Genomic DNA, 22,511 nt, shown 5'->3' with positions numbered 1-22,511 from the left:
TCTTCTGACATTTGACACGTTTATTTATAACTTAACGCCGATATATTCCCATTTTATCTAAAAATCTATTACGATTTCCCTGTAGGCGTATTGTTTTTATTTAAAACTTCCTGTACATCAGTATCTAACCCGAAGCTTTTTATTCACAGGCTACGACCTTATAGAGTGGTTGATGGAGCGTCTTAGTATCGAAGAAACAGGTAAAAATAACTGTAAAATTTATTATTATTATTTTTATTATTACAATGTTTAAGTATGTGTTACATTGCAGAGGCGGTTCATCTGGCGAATCAAATCTGCCAGTACGGCTACTTCTTTCCGGTAAACGACTCAAAGAATCTTACTGTCAAAGACGACAGCTCTCTATACAGGTTCCAGGTAATTAATTATAATTATAATAATCTTTTATTATTAAATTTACACATAAAACACCTTGTTAGTTATTATATTAAGTATTCATCAATAAGGAAGACTATGTTTTATTCTAACCTACAAATTTAAATATCTAGAAACAATTTTAAAAATATTATTTTGTTTTTTATAATTGTAAAATTTAAATTAAACAAAAATAATTTCTTTTTTCAATCAAAATTGTAGAAAATTTTAACTAAAAAAAAATTTTTTTTCCAACAATTTAAATTTAATTGTTTTTAACAAAAATTTTTAGTCAGTTAATTTGTAAAATATAAAGATAAGGTAAAGTACCCATTAGTTGAACAGGTTTCAAAGTAAAACGTATTTGACCCTACTTTTAATAAAAGATGTAATTATTAGTTAAAATTAGTGATTTTCATGAAAATATAAACAATTTCGAATTGATTGAAGCGCATAATAACAAAGATAATTGAATATTTATATTTTAACAACGTTTTTACAATAGACTATGAAAGGAGTAGTAGTTAAACAATCAATTCTGACAAGCCGCAGTAGTTGAACACTCTGGGAGCAGTACTTGAACTAATAAAATATATGGCAGTAGGCATAGCAAAAATTTTCAACGTTTTATTGAAATATCAAAAGAATTATAACATATTATTGAACAATATTAAAAATAATACTGTGAATATTTAATATGTTCATTTAAAAATGAGAAATAGTTGTATTTAATTTTTTAATTACATTTTTTATGAATGACAAAGCAAATTTTCAATTATAAATAAAAAAAACTCAATTCAAAACGTTCAATAATTTTTAACTATAAAACATATTTAATTTGCAGTAATTAATACAAATCACAATACTAATCACTAGTCTATAAACCTATTAGAGATTAGAGTGCTGTTAAAATTATACGGCCCCAGTTTGTTCGAGTTCTGGGTACCGCTTTGAAAATTTGGAGGTATAGTTAGACGCTAAAATTTAATATAAAAATTATAGTTTGTCTTTGCAAAAAATATGTATTATTTAGAAAAGACTATTTCATTGGGTGATACAATTTTTTTTACTGAAAATAATATACCGTTTTTTTTTTTTACTGATTGTTCGATTTACGGTGTAGTACCAGTTTCATGAAAAAAATAGCATCTATCAGCGATTCTCGACATGTCAACTTTTAAGTTAATAAAAATATAATTGTTTTGATTTATAATTGAAAAAACTTAAAAAAATCAATTACTGTATCATTGAATAATTATAACATTCGCATATTACTCATAATAAATTTACGGATTTTGTATTACAACAATTCTAAAAGTTTGCTTAAGTACTGGGTACTTTAGCTTATTAAAATTATAAAAATATTTATCACACAAACTAACATGAAACAATAAATTTAGGTGCCGTATTACTGGCCCTGGCAGCATCGGCCGCCAGACAATGTCGAGTATGCAATATATTTACAGAAACGTACGCTGAGAAACAAGCAGCGTCATGCGCTTGAGGATTATGAGATTGTAAGTAGCGTTATTTGTTGAAACTAATTTTAATAAATATAAATATTCATGAGTTATAGCTTATAACGTCATAATCTCATAATGATAACATAACCTAAGCGTGTGATATTATGATAATAATTAGTGTAAGAATGTCTGTCTGTTATGCTGATGGGAATTTCAGGAAGCGCTAGCTAGCCTGAGAAAAAACTTGGTAAACAAGTGGGAGCTTATCCACATGCAAGCTGAAGAACAAGTCCGTCTATTTAAAGACCGCAAGAAAGGAGATAAGATTGTTAGCGACTCCCAAGAGCGTGCATTCTGGAGGGTTTACCGACCACCCCCAGGATATACGAGTAGTCTGGAAGTGCCACCGGTTCCTACGAGGGCGAGACCTGGCACGAGACCAACTTTAAGAAAACGAACGCTCACTGATATTCAGCGTGAGGTATGATTTTTATGACTTCACACTTAATTATATCAAGAAATATTAATTTCCCTTATTTTTACACTGATAGGATTTATTACCTGTTGATAAATTTATTTATTTAGAAATAATTTATTAATTTATTAAATATTAAATATTACTAAATATTTTTTTTTTTTTTTAAGAAAAGTACATTAATTAACAATTAATAAATACTAGCAACTTTGCAGTCACTATGCGACTGCCGTGACTTGTGAACTATAAATAATTGAAGTTTTGCTTTATTAAATAATGACTTTTGTCAAATTGCACTGTACTTTCTTAAATATTGACGTTTTTAAAGATATAAGCTCATCCCGGTGTTACACTCATCAAGAGCTTTCATTTGAGTACCCAAATCAATTTTTCACATATTTTATATATTTATATATATGTATATATGAAAAATATATGAAAATGCATGTGGGTACTCAAATGAAAGCTCTTGATGAGTGTATTATCGAGATGAGCTTATATCTTTAAAAACGTCAATTGTTAAAAAAGTACAGTGCAATTTAACATAATTAAGAAACGACCTTGTATCGTGAACTATAGATATTTTTAAAGATATAAGCTCATCCCGATGTTACACTCATTGAGACCTTTCATTTGAGTATCCACATCAATTTTTCATATATTTTATATACTTATATATTTCACAAATACCATATATATATATATATACATACATATATATCCGGAGGCACAATAGTGCCTCAAGCCAAGTACACGTTTAACAACATATGTCAAAATGTGTGTGAACGTGTAGGTATATATATATATATATATATATATATATATATATATATATATATATATATATATATTAGGGCGTGCCAAAATGTAACTTCCGTGGAGAACCTTTTAAAATTGGAATTTTGAGTTCCACTTTTAACAGCAGCTGTGTTTGGGCATTTCCTGAGATATTTCGGGTTGAGAGAATTCATTTGATTATTTATAGGATTTTTAACAGGAGATTTAATTGGGCACTTCCGGCCAAATTTTGAGTTTTCAACGGAAATGCCCAAACTAAGCTTAGGTTAAAAAATTCTATGAAAATCAAATACATCGTCTCACTCCAAAATATCTCAGGAAATGCCCAAACGCAGCCCCTGTTAAAAGCGGAACTCAAAATTCCAATTTTAAAAGGTTCTCCACGGGAGTTACATTTTGGCACACCCTAATATATATATACATAAAATGCCATGTAGGTACTTAAATGAAAGGTCTCGATGAGTGTAACATCGAAATGAGTTTAAATCTTAAAAAATTTCAATAATTAAGAAATGACCTTGTATCTTGAGAGCTATTGATATTTTTAAAGATATAAGCTCATCCCGATGTTACACTCATCGAGACCTTTCATTTGAGTACCCACATCAATTTTTCATATATTTTATATATTTATATATATGAATACATGAAAATGCATGTGGGTACTCAAATGAAAGCTCTTGATGAGTATAACATTGGGATGAGCTTATATCTTTAAAAATGTCCATAGTTCACAAGATACAAGATCATTTCTTAATTATGTATCCAGAGATAGAACATTTTCGAATGTAGCCTAAATACTTATCATAATAAATTGACTACCAGTAAGAATGAAATGAAACCTTGAAAAGGCACAAATTCAAATCAAGACCTTTGCAATGACACTAAATTTCATAAAAAAAACCAATCTTATCATATAACTATCCTGGAAACAAAATTTTTCTTATTCTCTTAGTAATTTATTACAGTTGATGAATTTTTTTGCAGTGAAAACGTCTTATTGCTTACAATGCGATGTGTAAATCATTCATAAACAAATAATAACTTTTTATAATAAAAATTCAATATACTAATAATTTTTAACACTAAAAAAATTCAGTAGCTTATTACAAAAATTGTTTTATTATTTATTTTATTTTTTTCAATAAAAAATTATTAATGATCCAATGGAACTTTCTATTGAAGCTATCGGATTATGAAAATCATAAAAGTTTAATTTTTATATTCACTTTTTATTGAATGATCTAAACAAATCTTTATTAACAATTGATAAATATTTATTAACAGTTAGTAAAGCTTATTAAATATTAAAAAAAACTTCTAATAGTGTCTCATTATTAGGGCCAGGACTTTCGCAGTTATTTAAATGAGCATTCATATGTTTAACCTGAAATTTGAGTAAATAAAAAACGCCAACTTCCTGGCCCTACTCATTATCTAGCTATAAATTATAAATTGTAACTATTATGCACAGGTCGAGTTGCTGAGAAACAGTCTGACTCGCACGAGGATAAAAGTTTCCGCGGCGATTGAGAATATTAAAAATTACTTCGAGACTTATATGGACTATGACCCGATGATTGTCCAGCCACTGCCCTCGAATCCTTGGAGCAGCGACGACCAGACCTTCTGGCAGCTTAACAGCCCGATCGTCGAGGTCCCCACGGAGAAGAGAGTAAAACGGTGGGCGATTTCGCTGGAGGAGGTCATGTCTGATCCCTCAGGGCTTCAGGAGTTCACTAATTATCTTAGGAAGGAATACAGTCATGAGAATATCAGGTTCTGGCTGGCTGTTAAGGATCTCAGGCACTGTTTCCAGGCACAAATTTGCGAGAAAGTTACTGATATTTTTAGGTAAGTTCAGGCTATGCTTTTCAAAAATAATAATAGTTTTAGAGTTTAAGTTTGTGGTGTGAATTTTTATAGTCAGTTGCTTCCAAAAAAAAAAAAAAAATTACAATTTTTAAATATAATTTTCACAATTTTTAAGGAGAAATTTTTTATACTAAAATCGAAAATTAAACTTTGGTAATTTATTATTATTATTATTTTTTCCAAAAAATAATTTATTTTTTGTAATAAAAAATTCTAAAATTTTATTACAAAAATAAAAAGTTATTTTGCTAATTATTTACAAGTGGGTTCACTATTTTCATTTTTATTTTTTATTAATATATTTTTTTTTAATACATAAAAAAAAGCTCATTATCACAATTTTAACAAATTTTTAAAATTTTCAAAAAAATTTATAAATTTTTTAGAAAATTAAGATATTCAACTTTTTTTTTTTAATTGTTCGTTTTTTTTTTTATGTACTTTAAAAAAAAAAATATCAAAAAAAGATAAAATGGAAATTTTATCCAAAAACATGAGAGCCAAAATTTTTTCCAACTTTTGAAGGCAAAAAAACTATCGAAATCTTTATTTTTTTTTTTCACGACATTTTTTATCATAAATGCGCCGTAAAAACAAGTAGAATAAAAAAAAATTTTTAAATGTCAATTTTTTACCTAGATATGGCCAAAAATAGGGTGGGGACTCCACTTGTAAATAATTACCGTTATTTTTCATACTAATAAAAATATAAAATTATGATTAAATTCTAAAAATTTTAGCATTGAAAAATATATTCTATAAAAATTTTATCCTAAAACAATATTTTTTTTTTTTTAGTGTATTAAGTTTGTAAAAATAATATTTTTTAATTTTTTGCTAATTGCACCTAACTACTAAAATTTACACTATAAACTGTAATTTTTTGGTTATTAAAAAAATTCCATTATTTATTTAAAGTAGAATTAATATTTTTAATTATTAAATTTTAAAAAATTCATTCATTAATATTAACATTAATGATACTATTTTATAAATACGATTTTTACGATCTTTTTACTCAAAATTATCCAAAGTAGATTGTTCATTTGCTCACAGAACCGGAACAATAATTTGAGCATTAAAATCCAATTAGAACAGCTCAGAGAAATAAAGTCGCTTTGAGATAATATAATTTCACTGATCGATAGTTATAATACAAAGAAAGAGATTAATTAATTCACTCTAAAATTCATATCCGTTATAAAATTATTTCCACTCACCCAGCGAGTACTTATATCTTTTTTGTACATCTCGTTATTAAATCTGGAAATTTTTTAATCACAAAAAATTAACGTGCGAATTATATTTATTCATAAGTCTTTGATAAATATTTAATCCGCTGAATTCGCAACATTGATATCAAGTTAATTATAATTTTTTAAAAGTTTCCAAGAAAAACAATCCGGCAGCAAGTGAGATAAACTTTCCAGGAAATGCTTTGGCTCGAGTTTCACTTTTCTGAGAAACTAATTCCGATAATTTCTTCCAGTATTTCTTGGAATAAAAATTTAAACAAATAAATTTTAGAGATTCTCAAATTTATAACGTAAAAGCCCCAATTATTGACAGGGGTCTAAATATTGACACCCTAAATTATTTTTGAATATATTTAATTATCTGTAATAAGAATAACTATCATATAAATTTTTATTAAATTCTAATTAATTAAAAAATTGAAAGAAATTACTGTCAGTTCAAAATATTGAATACTAATTATTAAAAAAAAATAAAATTAGCACCAGTTCATCAAATCAGCTTACGAACGTTTATGTTCTTAACAACTTTGATTAGAGAAGCATTTTTTTTAAATGCCGAGTTTAAATTAATTTCTTCATCTAATAATATGATCTTTTTTTTTTTTTTAATTAACAATATATGAAAAATTTATAAAATTGAATAATCGAAATTAATTGTATGCTTTATAATATTTAAATAATGGGTGTCAATAACTAGTTGATAATTTTTAAGTTGAATCTCATATTGACAGCCATTCGACAGCGCTATGACGCCTTTTTTTTACTTTAATCTAAAAAATTTACTGTAAGAGTTTGAACTCTTCTGATTAAATAAATTATTTTTAAATTAATTTTTATATTTTTAAAAGTAATTAATCATTTATGGAAATTATTATTAATAAACTATAATAAAATTGATTACTTAATAAGGTAAAAGCCCCAATTATTGACAGGGGTCTAAATATGGACACCCTAAATTATTTTTGAATATATTTAATTATCTGTAATAAGAATAACTATCATATAAATTTTTATTAAATTATAATTAATTAAAAAATTGAAAAAAATTACTGTCAGTTCAAAATATTAAATACTAATTATTAAAAAAAAATAAAATTAGCACCAGTTCATCAAATCAGCTTACAAACGTTTATGTTCTTAACAACTTTGATTAGAGAAGCATTTTTTTTAAATGCCGAGTTTAAATTAATTTCTTCATCTAATAATATGATCTTTTTTTTTTTTAATTAACAATATATGAAAAATTTATAAAATTGAATTATCGAAATTAATTGTATGCTTTATAATATTTAAATAATGGGTGTCAATAACTAGTTGATAATTTTTAAGTTGAATCTCATATTGACAGCCATTCGACAGCGCTATGACGCCTTTTTTTTACTTTAATCTAAAAAATTTGCTGTAAGAGTTTGAACTCTTCTGATTAAATAAATTATTTTTAAATTAATTTTTATATTTTTAAAAGTAATTAATCATTTATGGAAATTATTATTAATAAATTATTTAATTATTTAGAATTAATTAGTAAATATCAGTGATTATCATTTTAAAAAAAGAAATTGATTAGTGAAATTATTACTTGAGACATTACCACAAACAAAATTCAACGATATTAATATTTGATTGCTTAAAAAAAATCAAATCAAAACTTTGTCTCTTATAGTGTCAATAATTGGGGCTTTTACCTTATTTACAATTTATATTTAAAAAAAAAAGTAATTTATTTTAATGAGAGAATTTTTTCAATAAATAAATATTTTTGCGACACTTGTAATATAATAAAGTACTTGAACGCGTGATTTAAAAGGGTAGGAACTTTTTTACGCATTAAACCTTTAAAGAGATAAAGTACACTTATAAAAATGAATCTTAACATTGAAGTTTGAATTATTATCGCCGTTTAAAGACACTAGAGCCAGCCTCGGATGATATTGATTTATAAAACTCGTAAGTTAATTCGACTTTAAAATTTTTTCATTGAAACTTTTTATTGCATTTTGTGTAGAAACTTTTTCATTGGAGCTGATAAGGGAAAATTGTTAAAAGATTATGAAAAAAGTCTAAAAATAAAAAAAAAACAAAATAATAAAACGTCAGTTAGGTTCAGAGACAAATTGCACGGCATTATTTATAATCCAAAACAAAGTTAACCGCTGGCCTTAAAAAAAATTCAATTGTTTCGAGTTTTAATTAAAGTTCACTATTATTTAAATTCATTGTTGTTTTAATTATATTTATGAGTTAAATAATAAAAAATAGAGGTTATTGTATACTGTAGTGTTTATTGTTTATAATTGCAGAGAATTTTTAGCGCCGGGTGCACCGTGTGAAATAAACATTGATGGAAAAACAATGGATCGAGTTCACCAGGAAATGAAAAGTCCTAGTAGATTTACATTTGACGCTGCTGCTGAGCATGTTTATACACTTTTGCTTAAAAAGGATTGTTATCCTAGATTTATACGCTCAGATCACTATCGAAATCTTCTGGCTGCTGGTATTCAGCCGTTGCAAAAAAAGCGGTGAGTATTAATTATTAAATTTGCAAAGTCTATATTTATAAACTAAAAAAAAATATTACAATTTAAAATATTTTCTTGACCCAAAAATGAATAAATATTCTTAATAATTAATGAGAATATTTTTTATTGATTAAAGTGATCTTTATTTAATTCAAGTAATTTAATTATTGAGCCAAGAAATTTTTTTAGGATAATTATTTTTCTTTAATTAAAAAAAAGAGGCCTTTTTTAACAAAAAGTTTGTTAAATTATAAATTTCAACATTATAAATTGATTTTTTTAGACATTTATCAATTTTTACTTATTATTTGGCATGTTAATCAAAATGGCTGATGACGCGTAGTGGCGCATAGTGTTGAAAATTGAAACTATAAAATTGCGGGAAATTTAAATTTCTATTCAAGTCACTCCATTAAAATTTTTATGCATATTATATTAAATTGGAGTAATTTTTAATGAAATTATTACAGAAAAAAATTTTAATCCAATTAAAAAAATTTATCAGACATTTTTTTTTAAATGTTAAGTAATAAATATTCATAGAATTGTCATTTATTTTAAATAAAGATAAAAAAAATTAAAGTATTTATTTATTATTAATTTAAAATAAATTTTAAATATTAAATAATTTCAAAAATTTACTTTAAATTAAAAAAAACTGCAACGCCATCTGTTGACAGTACATTAAACTATATAATTGAGTGGAGAGGGCGTTCGGGTTTGAAAAATTTGGCACAACGAGCAAAGAGTGTGTGCTGACACACGAGTACCAAAAAGCTTTATCCACTTAAGAAACATAATTTTTAATAAATGCTGCTATAAAATAAAACAAAAATTAATAAACTTTAAAAAATTTCTTTAATTAATAAAAATAAAAATTTTCTTGCATAATTAAACTGTCTAAAAAAAAATAATAAAAAAGAGTAATCAAAACTGTCCCCTCAGGTTCTTCGGATTCGGCGGACAAGCAAAGAAGAAAACCGCAGCATCAGCAGCGGGAGGCGGCTTGCAGGGAAACATGAGCAGCGGAAGCGGGGGACGTAGACGAGGTAGCGATCGCAGCCTCTCGGGATCAGCCCATGAGCTGGCCGTTTGTGGTATTCGGGACGTCAACGTGGCCCCCAGGGTTCCTCACTCCCACAGTCAATCGAATCTCACTGACATCCCTTACAGGTACAGCTAAAATAATCCTCTCAGAGCTTACCGGCAATGTGTGACAACGTCAATCCACTTGACATTCACAACACACACAGTCATTTATGATGCATCGCTTTGTCATTTGGCCCAGAATAGAAGTAAAGTTCTAAATATAACTTGATAATTTTTTTCTTCAACAATATTGTCATTGTTAAATAATTAGCATTTAATTTTTATTTAATTAATTCGAGTTTAAGGCAGTGCAATAATAGTTATTAATTTCGAGGTTGAAACATTGGTATTTTCAGGGGAGATCTCGCTGGTATCGTATCCCCTGGCAGGGCTAGTCCACATAGTGTTCAGTAAGTCGACAACCCTCATGCTTCACGTGATTTTATCCATTGACGTCTATACTATAATTGTCGTCGTTTTTATTATTAAAGTTTAATAGATAATAATTTAATAAAATTATTTTTTATATTACTTCTATACTAAAATGCATCAATATATCTTCACCTGGATAATATTATCTCGATATTGCTATTTTCTATCTGAAGATTGTGAATGCTTGTGTATTTTATGTTGCTAAATTATTTATTTGCATCATCTACAACTATACCTACTAAACTCTGTATTATCTACTCTGCTGCTATTGATTAGCTGACAACTATTGATGTCTTCGTACTTTCAACCCTCATTTTTAAGATTTTACATTACTCGGCTACTCAATTCCGTAAAATACTTTTTTTTTATTACTATTACTATTTTTATTTAGTAATTATGCAGTTTTAATTTCATAAAATAAATTTTAGAAGTTATATGCACTTGGAAGGCTGAAAAAAAATTTTTGATTAAGGAAGTTCGAGCGAATCTAATGTAAAAAATAATTTCCAACTTCGAGCTTTGAAATTAAATATACGTATAAATAAATACGTTATTTATCTAATCCCAAAATTTAAAAAAGATTCACCGTTTAATTACTTAGATATTAAATTTTAAAAATCACATATTTTATCTCCTTATACACGGGCTCTTATGGCGGACAAACTTTTATCGAGACTTTAATTATTTTTTTCAATATTAACCTCCCAACTTTAACGGATAAGAAAATATACACAAGAAACTTGGATTGTTGCAAAATTTAAAAACAATTTAATAATAATACATTACCGATATAATTTTTGAAATATTTAAAGTCAAATTTTATGTTTGTAACTCGTTTTTCGTCAGCTATTTATTCGAATAAAGATTTGATAACATCGCGTCAACAGCTGAGAAAAAAAAAAGGATATAAATATAGTTACAGAGAGAGAAATGTTTAACTCACACACTCATCCACGTCTCAGTAATGGGTATAATCAAGCGCGCTATTGCCAAATCTGTTTATTTATTCCGGTAAGTAATACATACCAAAGTCATTTTATTACTTTACTTTATTGAATAAGTAAAAATCATCAATTATTAAATTGTTTAAATTATTTTAAATTAAAATAAAGAATTTCGACGAATATTGGGAGGACTAAAATGTTAAAAAAATTTTAACATTATTTTGACTCATTAGTTACGCTCGAACTTCTTTAAATATGAAAATTAAGTAGTAACTTTGAACTTTACACAAAAAAAAAAAAAAAAGGTTTACTTGAGCCAAGAAAATATTTTTCTTCTTAATTATTTTCTTGAGCGAAAAAAAAATTTTTTTTGACAAGAAATTTCACTTATACTAACAAAATTAATTCTCTTGCTTTAAGAAATACGTATCTTGATCCAAGAAAATTTATTTAAGTCAAGAAAATCTTGTTGTTTTGAGAAAATTCAGCCGATTGCTCCAAAAAATTTAGTTGTTGATAGAAGTAAATTTTCGTCTTGAGAAAATTTTTCTCTTGCTCCAAAAAATTAAATATAAAGATAGAAGTAAATTTTCATTAATATTTTTATTGATTAACATTTCAAATGGGAAGATCAAATAATATTGAATCATTTTTTTTCATTCAATAGGTATAATTGCACGCTAAAATAATATAAAATGGATATCAAATATTCAAGAGAAAAATTTTCTCAAGGTGAGAAAATTTTTCTCAGTTGAAGTAGGTAGCGTTGCCTAAAGTATCTAAAAATCTTGATCAAATATAAAAATTTATTGTATCAAGTATTTATGATAATTTGAACTAAGAAAAAATTACTTCCACCAAGAATAGAATTTCAAGAAAAATTTTTACTTTGGCCAACACAACTTTGGTCTTCCTTCAGGCACCCGAAATTTTCTTAAGCCAAGAATTTTGTTCTCCAGTCAATAAATTTTTCTTTCTGTGCATCAATTATAAGCTATGATTATGTAACTGAAACTTATACTATAGTAAAATTTATCTTATAATATAGAAGAATAACTAATTAACAACATCCCTTTGTCAAAAACCTCGATTACTTTTTAAGTTTCTCGTAATTATCATTTGACTGAGTGCGGCTGGTGGGACATCGAAAAATCCTTCTCTCTTACCGCGGTATACTTAAAGTCCAATTTCAGTTCGACTACTAAACTTTTAAAAAATACTTCCCTCTCAATACAAAATTTATCCTACAAATATTCAATATTATGAAAAATTAGACTGATTACCTACGTCGAAACAATTAAAAAAATTTGTTTTTATTGTGACTGGTGGGACAGACATTTGTAACTGGTGGGACAAGTACAAAATGTCTACATCAAGTTGTTTATTAAAAAGATTTTTATATTATTTCAACCTTAGAAACATTATTATTTATATATTTAACTATAAATTATTTAGGATAATTAAAAAACACAAATTAAGGATTTGGCATGCTGACAACACGATCTTGATAAACTTAGGTGTTAATTAATAACGAACATAAAAAAATTTGTTCTTAAAACTATAATAATATATGTTAGTTAATAACAAACATAAAATGAATTTATTCTTAAAACTATTAAAACAACATTTAAACTAGATACAAGTTAGTATGACTGAAAGTTACTAGGAGAGAAAAATTGATTTTCTTATTGATTAAAAAAAAAATTTCTTTACAAGCTAGTAAAATATATCATTTTAATAATAAATTAGGACTAAATTATAATGAATTAGAGGAATTTTAAAATTTTAGTCATTTTCCCATTTCGCATAGAATGTCCCAATAAGTATTTTTTTTTTACAAATTATTATTTTTCTAGCTGCTGTAAAAGATCTACAGAAGTTTTTTTAAAAAAGGTTACTTGCGATGACCCCGATATCTTCAATTTAAGTCATCGATATTCAAAAATCAAAATTTTTTATTGATATTATTTAATGATTAATCGGAGTAATTATAAAAGTATCAATTTTTAACAAAATGACGGCTTCATAAAAAATTATAAATTTTTACTAAACATTTTAGCGTTAATTATTTATAAAAATAGAAAATATTAATCGGAATTATTAATCCTTATGTCAATAACTAAAAAATATAGTTAAAATAATTAATTCAACAACTTAATTAAAAAAAAAATTTCTAATCTAAAAATAAAATTATTTATTTAATGCTGTAAGATGGACGGCGGAGTTTCTTACATGGTTCTAACTTTTCTCACCGGCTTTGAAAATTTTCTATATACTTAAAAAAATGTCCAAAAACAAAATAAAAAACTAGATTTTTAAAAAATTTCAAGTGCATAAATCCCCTTAAAAAATAAAAATTCAAAACGTATATTCGATTAACATTTAAATAATAAATTTCCCGCGTTTGGCGCTGACTATTTGAAATGAGCCAATAGAATTTCTCGAACCCGCCATTTTAGTTTTCCCCGCCATCTTGACGTTCTTGAGTGCTAAACCGAATTTTCCTCATAAATCCCTCAAATTTAACGAAAATTAAAGAAAAAAAATTACTGCATAATTACTAACACTACAACTATCCATTTCTAACTACCTATTATATGTAAAAAAAATCCGTGTATATTTACTCACAAAACTCACCACTAAAAAAAAAAAAAAGTAATCAACAAAACAAATAAAATCCTTGGATGTAACAAACCAAAAAAAAACGAAACAAAGTGAATGCATGAGAGTGGGAGTGTAAATAAACCTTCTAAAAAATGGTAAAAAACTAAATCATAAAATAAAGTTCTTGTTGTCAGGGATGCTGGTGGAGCGGAGGTAGCTGCAGCTCGCCCTATGGACGACGTGTGCCCGTGGGACGCGGCACCAGGCCCGAGTGTAGAATCAGACGTCGCTGCGGGAACCTCGTCAGGTTCGACTGACGAAAGCACCTGCTGGCCGTACCCGAGCACCAGCGGGATTCCCTTGCCGACGGAGACGTCATCGAGAACCTCCAGGAAAAATTCATCCCAGCTGGACTCCTGCAGCTCCTCCTCGGACGTGAGCCTGGCGATAGCGGAAGCTTCCGACCGGCTGAGAAAGACCTGCGGACTCCAGCACTCGATGAGCAACCCCATTGTCCTCCGGAACTACCCGGGCGGCTCCGTCACGACCAAGGTGAAGCTTGCTGACACCAGCAGGCCGGCCGTAAACTTCACCACGCCCCAGCAGTCCTTCGACTTGCCCCACTATCAGCACTACCACCATCACTTTCACCATCACCCGCACCAGCTCGACGTCAAGAGCGCTCCTGTGCCCGAGGAGGTTGAGACCACCAGCAAGAGCCCCAAAAAGTCCCAGGAGCCGGACTCGAGCAAGCCTAAGGCTCTCGCTCCGTTGATCAGCATCAGCGCCATCGTCGGCGACCTCACTGGCGACTCCGTTGATTCTGAGCCCAGTGTTGATGTCGAGTCCGTCGCTTTTGGAGATGACAGCTCTGCTGATGTGTCTACTATTAGACAGGACAACACTGCTACTGAGCCGGAAAGTTCCATTTGTTCCGACGCCCCTGAACCGGCTGAGGACGCACAGGTCGTTCCGGTTTGGGTTCCTGAGGACGGTCAGGCGCCCAATCAACCACAGGCACAGCAGGCTGGTACTTCGACGGAAAAGCAAGACAATAATGTTAATGAAGTTTGTCCTTGGGAAGATGAGTAAGTTTTTTCTTTTTTTATGTGAGATTTGGTAATTTTTTATTTAATTTTATTAATAATGGGTAGGGTGGCGCAAAAAAACCGATTTTTTTTTTTTTTCAGTCTCGAGTGAAAAAATGTTAGTTTTTGATGTTTTAAGAGCCCTCTCCAAAGAACAGCTCAAAAAAAAAATTTTCAAGGAGTCGTTCCAAATTTTTTTAAATTTCAAAAATCGAATTTTTTTTTTAAATTTTTTTTCTCGATACGTCATAATTTTATAGACCAAAAAAAATAAGTTCCTGAAAGTTTCAGTTCAAAATTAAAATTTTAAAAGGTCGCTCATGATTTTTTTTAAATTTCAGAGTCAAAAAATACTAATCCAATTAAATAGTCACTAATGTACCATAAACGAACAAAAACAGTTTCACTGTAAAAAAGTCGCGCCAAGTCCACGTTCATAAGACTATTAGGAAAAAAAATTTTTTTTTTTCTTTACAAAAAGATACAAAATAAAAAAATTAAAAAATCCGAGTAACCGATATGATTGTTTATGATTTTCGGAAATTAAAAAAAATTTTATTGTAAATTTAAAAATTAAAAAAAAATTTTAGAACGTATTTAGTGTGCGCGGTTACAAAATATTTTACTTTTAATGAAATTCGTAAAATCTATTTACTAGGACTTTAAAAAAATTGAAATACACAATGACGCACACCAAGTACGTTCTAAAATTTTTTTTTTAATTTTTAAATTTACAATAAAATTTTTTTTAATTTCCGAAAATCATAAACAATCATATCGGTTACTCGGATTTTTTAATTTTTTTATTTTGTATCTTTTTGTAAAGAAAAAAAAAAATTTTTTTTCCTAATAGTCTTATGAACGTGGACTTGGCGCGACTTTTTTACAGTGAAACTGTTTTTATTCGGATTTTAGTACTTTTTGTAATTATAATGAAAATTTACAATTGATAACAACTTAAATCTCGTGTTGACTGCATTTTTACTGCAAACTATCCCCTTGAAGCTACAGTTTATGTAGATGTAATTCTAGTGCACCCTGGCGGCCATAGATGCAAGCTATGAATCACTTTTTTTTACTGTAGTTGCGTGTCTATAGGAAGGATTGCTACACATTTTTATTTAATCTAGTCTGTGGCGCTGATATTCCCCATCGAAAAAAAGTCAGGATCGAAATTTCTGGGCTTACTATAGTTTGTGCTGATAAAATTTAATAATTTTAAGTGAATTAAGTGGTATAATTGATTATAATTAATTAATATCAGTAAAATAAAGTATAAATTAATTTTATAATATATCATTTTGGAAAAAGGAGAACCATATAATTAAATAAAATTTTGCAACCTCGAAATACCGTTCTGCTTACAGTAAACACAGTCGGTAGTCTGGCGCTCCGTTTACAACGGATTTGAACGGAACTTGGCGCCAGATTCTACCGAATCTGAGGATGTCGAGAAAAACTTTTTAGTACTGCTGAACCTAACTTTGATTTTGTTCTTTAAATTGAATCATATTTTTTAGGAATTGTAAATCAATTCTCGGGGCTATAGTAAGAATATGGCGAAAAAACGAAGCGTTCAGATAAATTTACAAAATATTAAGAACTTAGAGAAAAAACAATTAAATATAATGATACATTTTCTTTGTAAAATTATTAAATTGAAAAAAAATTATGTTTTCTATATTGTGCTTGATTTTCAGTACATCACGTGGTATATTTTTATCGATTATTGTACTAAATAAAAAAAAAAAGAAATGCGTGGAATTTTAATTTGAATATTAAAGAGTCGCTCAAAAAAATCTAACGTAATGCACTAATAAATTAAAAAAAAATTATGAGCGACCTTTTAAAATTTAAATTTTGAACTAAAACTTTCAGGAACTTATTGTTTTTGGTCTTTAAAATTATGACGTAACGAGAAAAAAAATTAAAAAAAAAAAATCGATTTTTCACGATTTTTGAAATTTTTTAAAAATCGTGAAAAATCTCTTAAAAATTTTTTTTTTAACTGTCCTTTGGAGAGAGCTCTTAAAACATCAAAAACTAACATTTTTTCACTCAAGACTAAAAAAAAAAAATAGTCGGTTTTTTTGCGCCACCCTAATAATGGGCATTATGATTTTTTGAGAAAGAAAAATTAGGGTTTTTTTCATTTTCCGATTTTATTATATTATATTTTATTATTTGATTATATTTGTTAAAAAAATAAATATTTGTTAAAATTTTTGGTAATTATTTGCAAGTGAGGTCCACCATTTTAACTTTAATTTTTTTAAACGAAATTTCTATTTTATTTTGTTGATATATTTTTTTTTTTTAAAAATACATAAAAAAATTAGGAAAACGGTTGACCCTAAAGGCCATGCCTGCAACTTCCCGCTAATTCCGTTAATACCTGGCCGCTTAAAATTGCACCTACGAAGTTTTTGAGCTCTTCGAGCTCAAAAATACAATCTATGTGTTGTTTTGAGCTCCAAACTCGAAAAGATACTTTTTCTATGCTTTTGAGCTCTTTGAGCTCAAAAATCTGATAAAAGTTTCATAAAACACTATTTTTTGAATTTTCAAACCGCAATAACTTTTGAATGAATGAACCGATTTTTACGCGGTTGGTGGCGGCATTCTACGCAGTTTTTAAAGCCTCATAAAGTATTTCTAAGTTACAATTGGTCAAACTAGAAATTTCGGAGTAATTCCGAAAAAACACTTTTTTGGGTTTTCTTTCCTGCACGATATCTCTCGAACGAATCAACCGATTTTGACCGGATTAGCGGCAATCGACGTGGTTTTTTGATGTTAAGAGCTGATTAGTTTTTGGAGTTGATTGATGAAGCCTTTTAAAAATTATTCCAAAAAAACCACTTTTGAAAAAATTTTTTTTTAGATTTTTCGAAATCCATCGGTCCGAATCAGTCCAAATTGTATTCAAAATCTAAGTTTGGCCAAGCCCTTTCGAATGGGACCAACCGCGATGACATCGGTTTAATCGTTCAAAAGTTATAAGAGGTTTACATTGTCATTTTTTAATGTCATTTATTTTTATTAAAAATGAACTTATTGTTATGAAATAACTTTTTAATATTGTTTAATTATAATACTATGTATTAAGATATTAAATTGATTGTTAATTATTTAAAAATAAATCAATTTTAATGTAAAAGAAAAAAAAAAAAAAATTTATTTTGTTGAGGAAATTTTTTATGAAAATTATTTTTTTTCTGAAATTATAATTAAAAATATTATTATTATTATTATTATTATTGTAATAATAATTTTTATTATAATTATCATTTTTATAATTATAAATAACAGAAAATTTTTTACTAGAATCGTAAATTTACAAGCATGTATGGAAAACACACATTCTATGCTTGTAAAGAAGGACTTTCTTACAAACTCCGCCGTCCATCTTACATACTTACACACACACACACACACACACACACACACACACACACACACACACACACACACACACACACATAGTGACACCCTCGCGGGAATAGTCAGGGAAACTTCCTAGGACCTCAAAACGTCGAGATCTGATGAAAACTCGATTTTCGAAAAACGGGGTAAAACCAATAACTTCCCGATTTTTGAAAATTTTCTATTTTCTTAGCGGGAAGTTAAAAACGAACAATTAAAAAAAATTTTTTTTCGCTATCACAATTTTAACAAATTTTCAAAAAAAAAAATTTTTTTTCGTTTTTTTATGTACTTTTCAAAAAAAAAAAAATGTAACAAAAACATAAAAAAAAATATAATAGAAATTTTATCCAAAAACATAAGCCAAATTTTTTCCAACTTTTGAAGGTAAAAATGCTATCAAAATCTTTTTTTTTTTCCTTTCACGACATTTTTTAACATAAACAAACCGTAGAAACAAGCAAAATCAAAAAAAAAAAAAAATTAAAAAATGTTAATTTTTCACCTAGATATGACCAAAAATCGGGTGGACCCCACTTGTAAATAATTACCAAGTATTTTTATAAAATAATTAATTTGGTAATTTGGTAGATTTTCTCACCTATGAAGGTAATTTTATTTTTAATTTTGACTATACACTGTTGAAAAATTTTGTTAATTTAGTAATATTTTATATATAAGACAATATGGTAAAATTAAATTTTGGGTCGAAAAATTGATAATTTAAAAAAAAAAATTGGAAAATGTTAATTTTTCACCTAGATATGGCCGAAAATAGAGTGAACCCCGCTTGTAAATAATTACTAAATTTTTTAGATGTTTATTTGTAAGTTTGATTTTTTTTTTTTTTTTAATGGAAAATTGAATAAGTTAAAAAAAAATGTTGACATCGTTTTTTTATTTTGAAAAATAAAAATATAATTTTGTAAACTTTAATTAATGATCTGTTTATTCAATTTTCAAATTAAAAAAAAAAAAGCAGTAAAGCCCTCATAGGAAAAAAGAAAAAAGGAAAAATGACATTATAAATAATAATAAGTGTCGCTTTAAATTTAAAACTAGAAAAATTGCTATTCGAAAAAACATTTTTCAAATTCAAATTTTTAATGTTAATTTTCACATATCTTTGGTAATATTAATATTTTACAATGTAAATCTTTTATGGATAATATAATAATTTTTTCCATTTTTTTTTTCCGTGCCGCATTTAAAAAATTACCAATAGTTTTACGACTTTTTAAAATATTTAAATTAGTCCGCAAAAAAATGACAAAACTTTTCATTTAAATATATAAAAAAAAAAAAATAATTAGAAGATATAATCAAAAATTAACTATTGATTTTCTTTGTCCTTATAAAAAATTTTGTCGTTTCTAAATCATCTGCGGTTAAATAGTCTTGTAACCTTTGAATAATATTAACACTAACAAATTTGATTTCAGGGAGAATTGTAAAGTGGACACACCCTATGTAAAGACCTACGCGACCTTAGGTTACTTGTAAACCCTTTATCGACTTACGAGAGAGTTAATTACTGCACTAACCACCTAAATCGTTTTACACGCTATTCGCACATGGATTACACGTTTAATCTCGATGTAAGCGCCACCTTGCGGCTGTTCTCAAGTGTCTTAAGTATTAAAGTTAGCATTAATTAGGATTAAGTTTAATAAGTTTGCTTAATTATTAAAGAACAAACTCGGTATTTTTTAGTTAAAATTTAATCATCCTAATCAGTATGATTTGATTGACGATCGCAGAATCTGGTAACTCGGCCTACTAATTAGATAATGGATTCAAAGCGTTTTTGAATATGTATGTTAATTAACATATATTATCTATATTATATTATTGTATTATTAATATATATTTATAAGCGTTACCGCAATGGCGGCTAATATCAATATATTAAAGTTGCAACGTATTCGTCAGTAGATTGTTGTGTAGAAGTTTGTTAGATTTGAATTAATAGAAAATATGATAATATGATAGTGTTAAAAAAAAAAAAGTAGTCTGGCTATTAAGGACGTTCATGTGGTACGCTAGAGTCAAATAAGTACTAACTTTTTATGAAATTTATTGGGGTCTTAAAAAAAATTTTTAAGTGAATCAATAATCTTATAATGATTTATAATTTTTTTTTATTCACCTCAAATAATTTATAGGCATCTATTTTAAAAAATCAGTAAATATTAATTAGTCGTTGATTTGACGTTCGTCTTTATTGTTTATTAAAATAATTTTAATTATAAGGTAAAAGCCCCAATTATTGACACAATTAGAAACAAAGTTATGATTTGATTTTTTTTAAGCAATCAAATGTCAATATCGTTGAATTTTGTTTGTGGTAATGTCTCAAGTAATGTTTTTACTAATCAATTTCTTTTTTTAAAATGATAATCACTGATATTTACTAATTAATTTTAAATAATTAAATAGATTTTCCGGAGACACCAATTATTGGCCGGTTAAAAAACTGATTGATCTAGTTATTGACATACCTTAGCCCCAATTATTGACACCTATACTAAGCATGCCTAGAATCATCTGCTTATTCTTATTTATCGAAACTTATTATTAAGTAATCAATTTTATTAAAGTTTATTAATAATAATTCCCATAAATGATTAATTACTTTTAAAAATATAAAAATTAATTAAAAATAATTTATTGAATCAGAAGAGTTCAAACTCTTACAATAAATTTTTTAGATTAAAGTAAAAAAAAAGGCGTCATAGTGCTGTCGAATGGCTGTCAATATGAGATCCAACTTAAAAATTATCAACTAATTATTGACACCCATTATTTAAATTAATAAATCATCCAATTAATTTCGATTATTCAATTTTATAAATTTTTCATATATTGTTAATTAAAAAAAAAAGATCATATAATTAGATGAAGAAATGAATATAAACTCGGCATTTAAATAAAATGCTTCTCTAATCAAAGTTGTCAAGAAAATAGACGTTCGTAAGCTGGTTTGATGAACTGGTGCTAACTTTATTTTTTTTTAACAATTAATATTTAATATTTTGAACTGACAGTAATTTTTTTCAATTTTTTAATTAATTATAATTTAATAAAAATTTATATGATAGTTATTCTTATTACAGATAATTAAATATATTCAAAAATAATTTAGGGTGTCAATATTTAGACCCCTGTCAATAATCGGGGCTTTTACCTTATTCTCAATTTTTGCTTCTAACCATAAAATTCTTATCAGTTTACTGTTTTAGCAAATATTTTTATTAAAAAAACCTTTTTTTATTCACAGCTTCATATTTATACGCTCGATATCTCTGGAACGAGACTGATAATTCATTAAATTCTTTTTGCAATCGATTTATTGGACTAAATTGCAGGTCTCCGTCGTAAATTATTACATTCGAGCTTGTAGTTTAATTGTAATTTTAAAAAAACATCTAAATACGGAAACTAACAGCTGATCGAGCGACGGCCATTTTGAAAAGTATTAGTTTTGATAGAGCGCTTAAATTTATTCAAAAATTTGGCGGGAATTCAAATTTTTTTAAAAGTTTAAAAGAAATTTATTTATTTATTTATTGCTACAGTAATTTTTTTCAATTTTTCAATTAATTAGAATTTAATAGAAATTTATATGATAGTTATTCTTATTACAGATGATTTAATAAATTTAAAAATAATTTAGAGTGTCAATATTTAGACCCCTGTCAATAATTAAGGCTTTTACCTTAATTTTAAAATTTAAAAAACGCGGATCTGCCATAAGGTTGTATGTTAAAAATCTAATTTTTAATTTTTAATAATTTTTTAAAATAATCGATAAAGAATTTTCAATTTTTAAGAGAAGATCACAGTATAATTAAACTTATCAAAATTAAAAAATATAAATTTATATTTTACGCATGAACGTCTTTAAAAAAAAAAGAAAAGTAGTCCGACTGTTAAAATGTACAAGATACTAAATTAAAAAAAGCCATTACTGTATTACTAATTACTAAAAATTGCTGACGCTAACTGCTGCTAATTTAATTAATCAAAATGTAATGAAGGTTAGTTGATTAATCAAAAGGATTATTGATTGGATGCGCTTTGAAGGGGACTGTTGATATGAGCCCTTTGACCTCCCTCTCAAATCGCAGAGCAATTAATTTTATAAATGTGAACTTTTAAATC

At 27.1% G+C, this 22,511-nt stretch overlaps 1 protein-coding gene across 3 annotated transcripts in view; it reads left to right on the top strand.

Moving 5' to 3' along the window:
• LOC123265953 (regulator of G-protein signaling 9) overlaps window positions 1-20,390 on the top strand; it is a 29,490-nt gene extending 9,100 nt beyond the window's left edge. For 2 of the 3 annotated variants that reach the window (XM_044729946.1, XM_044729947.1), the window contains exons 5-14: window positions 150-200; window positions 272-378; window positions 1,776-1,892; window positions 2,056-2,319; window positions 4,586-4,965; window positions 8,543-8,764; window positions 9,710-9,937; window positions 10,210-10,263; window positions 14,028-14,921; window positions 19,790-20,390. In XM_044729946.1, coding sequence (XP_044585881.1) covers window positions 150-200; window positions 272-378; window positions 1,776-1,892; window positions 2,056-2,319; window positions 4,586-4,965; window positions 8,543-8,764; window positions 9,710-9,937; window positions 10,210-10,263; window positions 14,028-14,921; window positions 19,790-19,850 — 2,378 coding nt within the window. In that variant the 3' untranslated portion in view covers window positions 19,851-20,390. The remainder of the gene's footprint in view (window positions 1-149; window positions 201-271; window positions 379-1,775; window positions 1,893-2,055; window positions 2,320-4,585; window positions 4,966-8,542; window positions 8,765-9,709; window positions 9,938-10,209; window positions 10,264-14,027; window positions 14,922-19,789) is intronic. The other variant, XM_044729948.1, reaches the window with a different exon arrangement.
• Window positions 20,391-22,511: the final 2,121 nt, after the last annotated feature.

The sequence above is a fragment of the Cotesia glomerata genome, linkage group LG5 (genome assembly GCF_020080835.1).
Source record: "Cotesia glomerata isolate CgM1 linkage group LG5, MPM_Cglom_v2.3, whole genome shotgun sequence".
Classification (NCBI taxonomy): Eukaryota; Metazoa; Arthropoda; class Insecta; order Hymenoptera; family Braconidae; genus Cotesia; species Cotesia glomerata.
Note: the sequence above shows the minus strand (reverse complement) of the source record. Positions and strands in the feature narration are given on the sequence as shown.